The sequence below is a fragment of the Marmota flaviventris genome, chromosome 7 (assembly GCF_047511675.1).
Source record: "Marmota flaviventris isolate mMarFla1 chromosome 7, mMarFla1.hap1, whole genome shotgun sequence".
Classification (NCBI taxonomy): Eukaryota; Metazoa; Chordata; class Mammalia; order Rodentia; family Sciuridae; genus Marmota; species Marmota flaviventris.
In genome coordinates this window covers 37180275-37192547 of record NC_092504.1, presented here as the reverse complement: position 1 = coordinate 37192547, position 12273 = coordinate 37180275, and the positions used below count along the sequence as shown (strand labels likewise).

Genomic DNA, 12273 nt, shown 5'->3' with positions numbered 1-12273 from the left:
GTTTGTTTAAATGAGTAAGCAAACACAAACATACTTAAATAAGTGAGGAAAGACTAAGCTTCATATGTAACTGAGACCTATACCTGACAGAGGAGGATGTCTTGTTGAATACCCAGCACATCACTGGGGCAGAGGCTAGAAAGAACAATGGCAAAGGAAGAAATGATCATGTGGTGCTGTGTAGATCAAGAATCTAACACTAAAGCTTTTTCTCTGAGATGAAAAGCCATTCTAAGGTTTTGTGAAGATATGTGGCACAATCTGATTCATGAGTTAAGAAGAGACTGTGGAAAGACATTTGTGAAGTGGCAGAGAAAGGACTGCAAAAATCTGTTCCTACATAAAAGGAACAAAAGCAATAGCAAAATTATACAATTAACCTTCTCAAAACTCTGGAAATGAACAGGAGATTTGCACAATTCAAGGAATAGTTGTGAGAAAACTGGCTGGGTGTCAGTAAGTACATTGATCTTTGTGGTATTTGAATATTCATCACCCCATCCCCTTTTCTGTGATTCCATATGTGACTTAAAAAACAACAGTTTTGGAATTATTCTAATTGTAAAAAGCAGCAGCAGAAGAACCACTGGAAGGTAAAGAATGGATTTGGAGATTCCCCCAAAGCTTTATCCCTAAACAACTGCCACTGGTTGACCAGAATGTTCATTCTTACGGAGCTTCCCTTTATCTAAATTGACTCCCTCTATGTGGAAAGCATTCTTCCCAGGATGGTTTTTCAGAAAGAAAGAAAAAAAAAAAAAAGATGTTAGCAGCAATTGTGTAGGGACACATCTGTATACATAAAGACACCAATTGTGGTTATCAAGAATTGGGGGAGAAAAGTTACAAGGAAAAACTGGGGGTTGAGATGATAATAAATAGTGGGTGTTTAAAATCTCAAACATATTTCTAAAAATCTAAAAATCCACTATCAAGTGCAAGGCTATTTCACATACCTTATGAAAACCCAAGAAAGACCTAAACTTTCAACTTGGTGTGGTCTTGAGGCTCTCTGCCAGAAGGAGGGGAAGGCAAAGGCAGAGTTATAAACTGTGCCCTATGTTTTGGAGTGTTGAAAGGATCCCCTATACCAAGTCCCAACCCAGAACCTCTAACAAAGGCTGGGAGACTTATTGTTTCAAGTCACTTAAGAAAATCTCTGTTATCATGACCTGGCCATTAAACTACTTGAACAGAGACTCCAATGGCTTCAAAGGATAAACAAGAAATAGTCTTTACAGAAATAGTCTTTTGAGGTCACTAAACAAAAAAATACCCCAAACCAACCAACCAACAACAATAACAACAAAAACCAGTAGCAGCCAAAAGCAACAGCAATACACATGCATCCTGGAGGATGAGAGATTTCTGATCTTTAGAGTTATCATATTATAATATTTAAAGTTTCAAGTTTTTAACCAAAAAACATAATTCATGGAAAACAAACAAACAAACAAAAAACAAAACAAAACAAAACAAAAACAGGATAAAATACCTGTATGCTTTATATAAAAAATTATGCTTTATATAAAAAACAAACATGAATCAATACAAACTGTCCATAGGAAACTTTCTAGATAACTTTAATAAGCTTTTCTAAATCTAAAAAAAAAATGAAAGGGAAAAATGTCTGAAGAATAAAATGAAAGTATAAAAATCATTTCTTACTAAAAAGAGAGATTTTATACACACACACACACACATATATATATATATGTACATACATACATACATATATATATTTCAATAGAAACAGAAATTCTGGATATGAAAATATAAATTTAGAAAAAAATACAGTAGAAGGACATATTAATATTGCTTGAAGAAAACATCAACCAACAATCTTTTACCCAGAAAAACTATCATTCAAGAATAAAGAAGAAATTAAGAGATCCTAGATAAAGAAATGAGAAATGTTGTCACTGCAGTTATGCCCTAAAGAAATACTAAAGACAGTCATTTAGGTTGAAATAAAAACACTAGAGAGTAACTTGAGTCCAAATAACATAATAAAAAGTACTCCTATATGTAATTATATAATAGTATAAATGTTTTTTATCAGTGACTTTTTTCTATTTCACCTAAAGTTGGATACCTAAACTAAGAAATATACAGTGTCCTGCAGAGCATGGTGGCACATACCTATAATCCCAGTGGCTCCGGATGCTGAAGAAGGAGGATCTGGAACTTAAAGCCAGCCTCAGCAAAGGCGAGGTGCTAACCAACTCAGTGAGCCCTGCCTCTAAATAAAATACAAAATACAAAATAGAGCTGGGAATGTGGCTCAGTGATTGAGTTCCCCTGAGTTCAATCTCCAGTACAAAAAAAAAAAGAAAGAAAGAAAAAGAAATATATAGTGTTGATAATTTTAATAAATTAAATTATAAAGATATAATTTATATTACACAAATTGCATAAATAGGGGATGTATGGAGTGAATGGTAAATGGGGCAAATTTTATTTACTATTAATAAGTTGGTATTAATTTAATTTAATTTTTTTTGGTACTGGATATTTAACCCAGGAGTGTTTTACTATTGGGCTACATCCCCAGCCCTTTTTGTATTTTATTTTGAGATAGGATCTTACTAAGTTGCTGAGTTGCTGATGTTGGCTTTGAACTTGATTGTAATCTTTCTGTCTCTTTCTTGTAAGCTGCTTAAATTACAGGTATGCACCACCATGCTTGGCAAATTAGACAATTTAAAAATAAGTTTTCATTTTGTAATTCCCAGGGCATTCATTAGTGAAATGATACAAAATATGGTAAAAGAAAAAAAAATGGAATTAAAATGATATACTAGAAATTACCTATGTAACAAAAAAGAAAAGGAATGACATATAAAGTTAGAAAAAATAGAAAATATATTGAGAAATAGATGTTTCAATAATAACCTTTGAAATCTTCAATAACACACATTTATTAGTGATAAAACAACTAGAAAATCAATATGAAAATAGGTCTTGAAAAACACTGTAAATCAAATAAACCTGATAGATTTATAGGAATATGGACCACTTCATCAAGGATATCAGAATACATATTCTTTTCAAGTACCCATGGAACATTCTCCAGGATAGATTATATATTAGATACAAACTCAAGGTCCATAAGTTTAATATTAAAAATCCTAAAATATATGTTCTTTAATCAGAAAGGATTAAAGTTAAAAATCAAAAACAAAATGAAATTTTAGGAATTAACAAATATGTGTACTTTTAAAGTATACTAATGAAACAGTGACTCAAGTAATAAATCATAAGCAGAATTTCAAAATGTCTTGGGATGAATGAAAATCAAGTCACTGCATAGACTTTTCGGATATATCTATAGGAGTGCCTGGAGTGGAATTTATAGTTCTAAATGCTTATATTAAAGAAAGTGAAACATCTCAATTCATGAATCAAAATTTGTCATGCTGGAAAACCTAGACAAGGAGAAAACAGAAATAACAGATATTAGAAAGAAAAGCAATGAGATAGAAAGTATAAAACAATAGGAAAATCCAATAAATCAAAATTTGTTTCTTTGACAATATCAACATAACCGACAGACTTTTAGCTAAGTTACCAAGAAAAAAAAAGACTTCAAGTCACTAAATCAAAGAGCATAAATACTGCTCTTACTGTAAGTACAATTATGAGCATTTGTAGGATAACAAATTCATTACCTACATAAAGACAAATTCTTAGAAAGACACAAACTCCTAATGCTAGCTGAAAAAAAAAAAAAAACACACAAAACAAAACAGAAAACTTGAATAGATTTGCACAAATCTATTGAATCTATTGAGATTGAATTAATGACAAAACATTTTCCCACAAAGCAACACCCAGATGCCTTCACTCATGAATTTAACCAAATATTTGAAGAATTAACATTGATCCTTTACAAACTTTTCTAAAAAACAGAAGTGGAGAGAACACTTCCAATTCTTTTCATTAGTCCAATTTTATCCCTGTACTACAACTAGCAGTCAAATCTCAATAAACTGCTGATCAATATCTCTTATGACTAAAGGCAAATAATACTACCAAATCACATCTAGCGGCATGCAAAAATTATACCCCAAATCAAATGGGATTGATTCCAGGTTGCAGAGTTTCTTTACACATGAAAACCTATTGATTTAACATACCATGTTAACAGAATAAAGGGTAAATATTTCATGGTCATCTAACTAGATGCAGAAAAATTATTAGACAAAATCCAATATACATTCATGATTAAAAAATTCTAAAATGAGGAATTAAAAGGATTCTATTTATAATGAAATTTAAAAAATAGACAAATACATAGAGACACAAACTTAATTAGTAGTTGCCAGACCCTGGGAGATAGAAGAATAAATAATGACTAGTAATGGATACAGTTTGTTCTGGTGATACAAAGGTTCTAAATTTAGATAATAATGATATTGCACAACTTTGTGATATGCTAAAATTCCCTGAATATACATTTTAAAAGGGTGAATTTAATATTATGTAGATTTACTTTTGAAAAGAAAAAACAAAGTTTGTAGATAAAACTAAAATCTGCAGTAGGAGGGGTAGAATAACCACCAAAGTGGGGAAGATAGAAATGCATTTGATTTCAAGGAGAAAACTTAGTGTTTTTTTTTTTTTTTTTTGAGACTTGATGAGTTTGGAAAGTGTAATAGACAGCCATGTGGAGATTTTAGAAGACAATTGGGTATAGATGTCCAGATTTCAGAAGAAAATTCCATACTGAAACTAGAAAATTAAGAGTTCTTGAGTAAGTGAAATAAATCATAAAAGAGGTGAAGGTAAATAAAGACCGAAACCTGAGATTTGTGACATTCTAATATTAACAGGTTGAAGGGACAGGAGTGAATGATTCATAGGAGCAACCAGTAAGGTTAGAATAAAATCAATAGATTTTGGTGTCCTGTGAAGAAAGTGTCTCTGAGAGGAGTTTTCATTTGTAATGTGCTCTTGTAGCATATACTATGTATGCAGTGTTTATTCATTTGATTTTTGCATAATTTATTTGTAGCAGTGGCTATGTCTACTTTAAATAACTGTGAACTCAGAGTAAAATTTATTTACTGATGTATTCAACAAGGATTTGCTAAGAACATACACAATGTCAAGGATCATTTTGTGCTGTGGTTTTGCTTTCCTGAGCAAAAAAAAAAAAAACAAAAAAACAAAACAAAAAAAAAACTCTGCCTTCATGTAACTTGGCTTTTAGTGGGAGAATATAAACTAATACTATCTTATGGAATTTTCTACAGTAGTAAATATATCCAATTGAGCTTTCCAATATGGTAGCTGGAACTATATATGGATTAAATGTGGATAGTGAGAGCTAGGAACTGATTTTTAAATTTTATTTAATTTTAATTAATTCAAATTTGATTTAAGTGACCACATCTGCCTTGTGTATACAATATTAGTAGCTATAAACAGCAAATAGTAAACATAATTAATAAATTTTTTACATTTTAAAGTACAAGGAAAAGGTTGGACCTCATTGAAGAGGTTAAAACAGCAATAACAAGAAACCATGGCTATATTCAATTGTGTTGAAAACTGTACATCCAACCGTGATGAGTCAATAGAAACAACAAAACTGGTTAGCCTTTCCAGTGGTAAAAAAAAGAAAATTCTCATTCCATCTTAGCATTGATTGTAATATTATAACTTCAATATCTTTCAATCAGTAGACAAGTTTCAACCTTCTTCTCACTTCTCAGTAGCTATTTAGATCTACTATTTTTTTTTTTTTTTGGATGATGATGGAGATCAAACCCAGGGCCTTGTGCATGCTGGGTAAGTGCTCTATCACTGAGCCACATTGCCAGAACCTCTTAGACTCTCTAAGAAAATAAGACTAAAGGTTAGAGACAGGAGTGAGAGAGGTTAGCCATAGAAAGTTATAGTTTCAGAATTCATCCAAGGAAAATTCTAAGGATTAATACTGTGAATAAAGAACACTATGCTACATTTTCAATATCAAATGCATACATAGGGACCACACGTGGACATCTCAGATCACATATGGGGATTTGGAGACTCAGATAGTTTCCTTCCCATCTATGTGGTTAGCTTATTTTGGGAAGTGCTATACTAAATGTATTCCTGTGAACATAAATCTAAAAAAAACCCACAAAAAACAATAAATGAAAGCTTTCCCTTTTTCTTACTAATTCACATAATTATTGAAGATTGGTTAACATACTAAAATTTAATGTCAAGTAAAGAAGTTCATTTTCTTTCTTCTAATATGCAGATGATTTTGTGCTTAGAAACTATTTCATTCAATTGCATATGATTTATATTATAGTTCTACTAGATACCATGTCATTGAAGTGAAGGAGATAGGATTTTTCTAGAGAATGTATTTTCCATTCCTAGAATAACAGAGCTACTCGTTAGATAAAACAACAGATCAACAGCTATTTTTGATGCATGCAGAATTTCTCAGAAATATTTTTATGATTTCATTTCTAACATTGTATATACTATTATAGGTATCTAGAGAAAATAAAGGAAAAATGTGTTTTGGGAAAGGAAAGAAAGGAGACTTGGTGCAAAGAAAATGCATGTATCAAATGTCCATGAATCATTTATGAAAGGCATGATTTTGTTCTTAACAAATGTTATAAATTTTTGTTTGGAAAATTCAATTGCCATTGTATATTACACTGCCCATTCAGTTCAACTATGTTGAGTTCATCAAATATCTTTTTTGACAAGCTTTTAAAAAGCATATTTTCTACTTGTTCTCTTCTTGTCCTTATCAACCATTCACTTTCCAACCCTCTTTCATTTGTTTTATTCTCAGGAAGTCCTACTAAAATTGCTCATTTTCAGCCTCTCAAATTCCATAATAGTTCAACAAAATGGTCTATTTCAATATTATCACTTTTAATATCTAACAAGGTTTTCCTTTTATTTTATCTTTTCCTATTTTATTTTACTTTTGTCTTAATAGTTACATTCCTCCCACACAGGAATATACTGTCCTCAGTTTCCTTTGATTCAGCTTGCCCACTGTAATAAATGTAATGTAGCATTTCCAACAACATATACAATACTCTCCAATTCACAGTCCCCCAGGGAATCACATTTCCACAAAGATAGTGACAATATTCTCATCACTGTGGCACATTGTTTTTTTTTTGACACAACTTCTACCTTTCTTTTTAACCTGATCATTCCCTCTGCTGCCCAGGGTAACCATGTTCATGAGCTAGACATGGCTATTTGTGTGACTTGACCTTTGCTCATAGGGACTTCCCAGCCTGGAATATCTTCTGGGCACTTTATTGACCCAGGGGATGTTTACCACCCTTGTAAAACACAAAAGGCTAACAATTACCTAGATGTCTTCCTCCAAGCTGCTTCTCTGAGCATCTATATACTGTCTTCTTAGTTATAGCACATATTGCTGGACTTTATTCTTTAATGATTTTTGCCTCTTATGTTGTGAATTCTTCACAGGCAGAGATTTTTGTCTCACTTCCTTTTTAGCCCCAAAGGTCTAGCTCAAGTGAATCTTGTGGAATAAAAATATTAGTTCTTTCATAGTTTTGCAGAGGCTTTTGTAAAGAAGCTTTATTTGTTACTGTATGCTGGCTTACTCAGTGAGGAACAGTTTTTCATGAATTAATTAGAACCTTTCTTGAAATTATTCATATATTGATTTTGGATATCCTTCAGGGACTTTTTTTTTCTGTGAAATATCACAGACATTCAGAAAAGTACAGACAATAATATGATTTATTCAGCAACCATCTTCATCAAATGGTAAGGTTATGCCAAAATTGATTAGAATCAAATTTTTGTCTTGTTATTTCACTGGGAATCTATTACCTAAATTTTCAACCTGCCTTTGTCAATGAAAAGTTTGGGGCTGTGCCTTCACAAATAATTGTCTTTTCCTTATGAGTAGTGACAATTATGCATGGCCATTTTCAAAGTTCATGGAATACTTTAGGAGAAGATAGATATTCTACAAGAATTATAATGGAAATTGATTTGCTTATTCAAATATGTAACACCTCATACATGACAAACCATATAGTAAGCACTTGTAACATGAAGATAAAAGGAAATGACACAGTACCTGTCCTATAGGGACCATGGATCCTGTTTGAGGAGATGTGACAAACACAAAACAAAAATCAAGTGAAAAATATACTTAAGCATGAATATATTGGCAAGTTCAAAAGAGTTCTATAAAAATAGAGTGTCAAAGATAGAAAATGGGATTAGAATTCTTATATTGGATAGCAGGATAGTGAACCCCTGCTCTAATGAGAAAACATTTAAATTGAGAATTAAAGATGGAGAAGCAATTAACTAATATTTACAAAGAAAAGATAATGGCCAGTGTAAAGGCTCTGAGTCAGGTCTGCCCTAGTGTGATCTGTACAAGAATGGTCAGGGCTTAAGAGGGCAACTCCTGGCTCCTAAAAGGCAGAACCATCAAGGGTGCTAACCTGATGAGTTTCTTTGTTTACTTTTTACATACATGTGTACCACAAATCAGAATATAGTAACATATTAGTGGTGCAATTCTACTGTATTCTAAATCAACATGAGAAAACAAAACATAACCAGAAAATACTACAGACAGACAAATGAGTGTCACAAGACCTACACATAGCATAAATTCATATGATGTCATCTCTAACTACTTCCCCTTTCTTTTCTTGCCGAAAGCCAAATCAAAATCAAAGATTGAACTTTGAAACAGACACAGATTGTCTTTGAAATAGACAAACTTTGAAACAAACCCCCTGGTAGTGAGATTTCTCCTTTCTCAGGCTCTGACAGCTATAGGATATTCATGATCAGTGATTGCCTTGTTGATATTCCTAGTTCTGAACCTGGATGGTGGGAGACTATCCCTTCCAATGATATGTTTTTAGCTGTATGTATGATGTCAGTAAACTTTGGAATAATTTCTTTCTTTAAGTTAATGTTGTGTATCTATATTTTGCATCTTTAGATGTTTCTCTTATTCAGATCTTCAAGGCTAATCTTATTTCTTTCTCCACTTCTTAGCTGACACCTCAAGGTGGCCACTAGGTATTGACAATGCCCTCTCACCCTTTGCTTTCCATTTGGCACATAGTGAATGTTATTCACATCCTTAGTATCAGCACAGCCACACAATTTTGATCGCCTCTCCCCTTTAACTTTACTACTCAGACTAAAGAAAATAATTCTGCTGATTATTTTAGGGTGAAAACTCCCTTAACATTTTAATTTCTTTTCTCTGGAACATTTAAAATTAATATCTGTAATGACTAAAGTTTTATTCAATTGTTTACTGAATAAACACACTAGCTTGATTGATTTGGCATAAAAAGATAAAAATACCCCAACTTTGAACTTCATGTTCATAATTTCTTTCTAATCTCATATATAATTTATGTCCAGAACTAGCAACATAATTTGTGAGGTCCAATTCAAAATAAAAACATGAGAGGTTTGTTAAAAAATAAAAAGAATTTGAAGAGAGCAAAAGCAGGCCATTAAACCAAACCTGGTACTCTTTTGGACAGGGTTTCTATAGGATAGCACACATTGTGTGCCCAGAAAACTGACTCTGTGCAGGTGTTTGGGGTAGGTGGTAGCTGAGAATAACTTTACAAATATGTGTTTTAAAGGGATTCTATAATAAAATTTCACAAATACAGATTTAGGCTTGAAATAGTATATGAAATAAAGTTAAATAAACAGATTTATTGGCATACTAGGTACTTTTGGCAGATGGTATTGTGATGGTTAGAAATATGTAGTTAATAAGAAGCTACATTTAGTTTCGTGTTTATCCGTGACAGTGTTGTAATGCTTTGGTTTAGCCTGAGGACTGAGGAGACAGATTGCTGGGTTCTAAAACCTGGCTCTCTCTACTCTACTAAGCTGTGGGTCATTGGGCACATTTGTTAACGTTTGGGTTCATCGTTGTACACATGGGTAGAGATGATTACCAAGAATCTGTCACATAGCTTTGTCATGCAGATTGTCATATTTCTAGTCCTATGAAGAATATGTGGTAGGTAGTCAGCAAAGTATTTTAAAAATTGATTTTAGTTTTTAAATTTTTGTTTAACTCAACATCACAGATAAAATTTGGTCTCTAAATGGCTATAGATTTCAGTACAATATGAAAAATATTTCCTAATATTGTTTGCGTGAAATTACAAGTTCAACAGAAGATGAGACATTTGGTTTCTGATGGTAGAAATGAACGATGTAGCTTTCCTTCATACAAGAAAATTGAAAGGGTTTTTGTTTTAAATTCTCTCTTTGAACCTTTTCCCTTTGTTACTTGGCTTTATTTAAAATCAAAGATCTAAATCATCTGATTAATTGAGCAATTCAGTTAATTTTGTTACAGTTAATAAGTTACATAATTTTAGAATTGAATGCAATTCAATATAGCATTTCAGGCAGTCTTAAATACATTTAATGGTAAACTTGTTTGGAAGTAATCCATTGTGATTAATGAAAGTTATTTGCTTTTATTTTATATTACTGAATAATACAGCTTTTTATATTAATATGAATTATGTTTGTTATGATTAACAGTTTGTTTTTGTGCTTTATGGAAAAAATATAATGATTTACGAAGTGTAAATCTTACCATCATGAAATGACAGTTGATATATTTAAAGATCAAATTTAGAAATATGTCAAATAATAGCATTTTTTATTGTCAGTACCACTAGTATATTTATTTTAACTAATTTACTTCAGTGGTTGCTAAGAAGCTCTTCATACGGAGCAATATAATTTTAAAAAGGAAAGTTCTAGTTAGGTATATTTTCTCAGTAAGAATGTCAGATTACTTCTAGGTATAGCTTTTTATTGGTTGTGAAAATTGAAGAGAAATTTAAAAGTAGTTATTCTTAAATTTATCACCTGTCTTTATAACCATATCATGCTGTACTTGACTCCTTCTCTCTGCTATTGTTGTCACTATATAAAATCTGTATTCAATCTCTTTTTCCTATATTAGACAGTATTACTGAAGTCTTCACTAATATCTACGTGACCAGTTTTGGCCCTGTCTCAGATACAGATATGGTGAGTTTTTTTTTTTTATTAAATAGTATTTTTTTCTTTACATGGTGGGTAGTGCCGGGTAATTTAGGATAGAAAGTGTTTTATTATTATATAATTATATATTTGTCCCAAGTCCATGTAGTTTGTCCCAAAACACAGAGAGATAAGGATATTAATTGTTGGTACTATGGAGCACAGTATCAGCTTGAATGTTCAGATTAGCGCTCTCTCTCTCTCTCTCTCTCTCTCTCTCTCTCTCTCTATATATATATATATATATATATATATATATATAATTTTCAAAGTTTGTCCACCTAGATACTGTGTGGTAAACAATTACTTTTAAAAAAATCATATTACTGAGAATAGTTTTCTACTATGAAGGCAAGTGCTTGCAGTTTTGTGAGTCTGTACAACTTCACAGAAAATTGCTTCTTAGAGGATGTGATCATGGTCAGTGATATACAAGAAAAACTTCCAACGGGCACTGAGCTAGGTGAGTGTCTGTCATACAATCTACATACATAGTAGGCACATGTAAATCAATCTAGAAGAAACTAGAAGTTGCTATTCTTGGAGTCTATGTTACTGGCCTTTACTTATTTTTCTTTATAATAAAATTGATAGGAGGGGGGACATTGGTCTAGAGTGTTAGAAACTGGTGGACTAGGGATCACTCAAGATAACTTACCAATTATGGATGAAATTTCAATAACCAGTTTGCCATTTCTACTGTTACCTATAGTGCTATTTAATAGAATTTTTGTTGAAATAATATTTTGTTCGTTGGTACCTTGTTGTTAGATCGTGCTACATCCTGTGGCTGACACCTGCTTGCCTTTGCATTCCCCTGATGTACCTGTCTCTTGTTCTGTGCTTCCTCCCTGGCAAGCTTGTGGCTCATAAATTCATTCACACCTCTGGGATCCTTCACTGTGGAACCCAGTGCTTCTTTAGGGACCATTTTCCTTATGATCCAGGGAATGAGAATGAAAGGAGATGCCCTTGTCATTTTTTAACCCAGCCATCACCCACTGTGTCATTTCTCCCTTCTCTCTGATAACTGAGGGGGAAAGTTGACAAGTTTGAGTATTTTCCATCTAGATAAAGAAAAAAAAGTGGAAGATTTTCCTTTTTGTTTTCTTTTGTGCAGATACTCATAAATATTATTAGTCAATTTATCAGAAATTCCTGCCTTTCCATTAGAGAGCAGAAAAGCCACTT

The 12273-nt window shown here is 32.2% G+C and overlaps 1 protein-coding gene across 2 annotated transcripts in view; it reads left to right on the top strand.

Annotated features, from left to right (window-relative positions):
• The window catches only part of Gabra2 (gamma-aminobutyric acid type A receptor subunit alpha2), a 134985-nt gene that overhangs the window by 43857 nt on the left and 78855 nt on the right, over nucleotides 1-12273 (top strand). For both annotated transcript variants that reach the window (XM_071614789.1, XM_027937463.1), the window contains exon 3: nucleotides 11003-11070. In XM_071614789.1, coding sequence (XP_071470890.1) covers nucleotides 11003-11070 — 68 coding nt within the window. The remainder of the gene's footprint in view (nucleotides 1-11002; nucleotides 11071-12273) is intronic.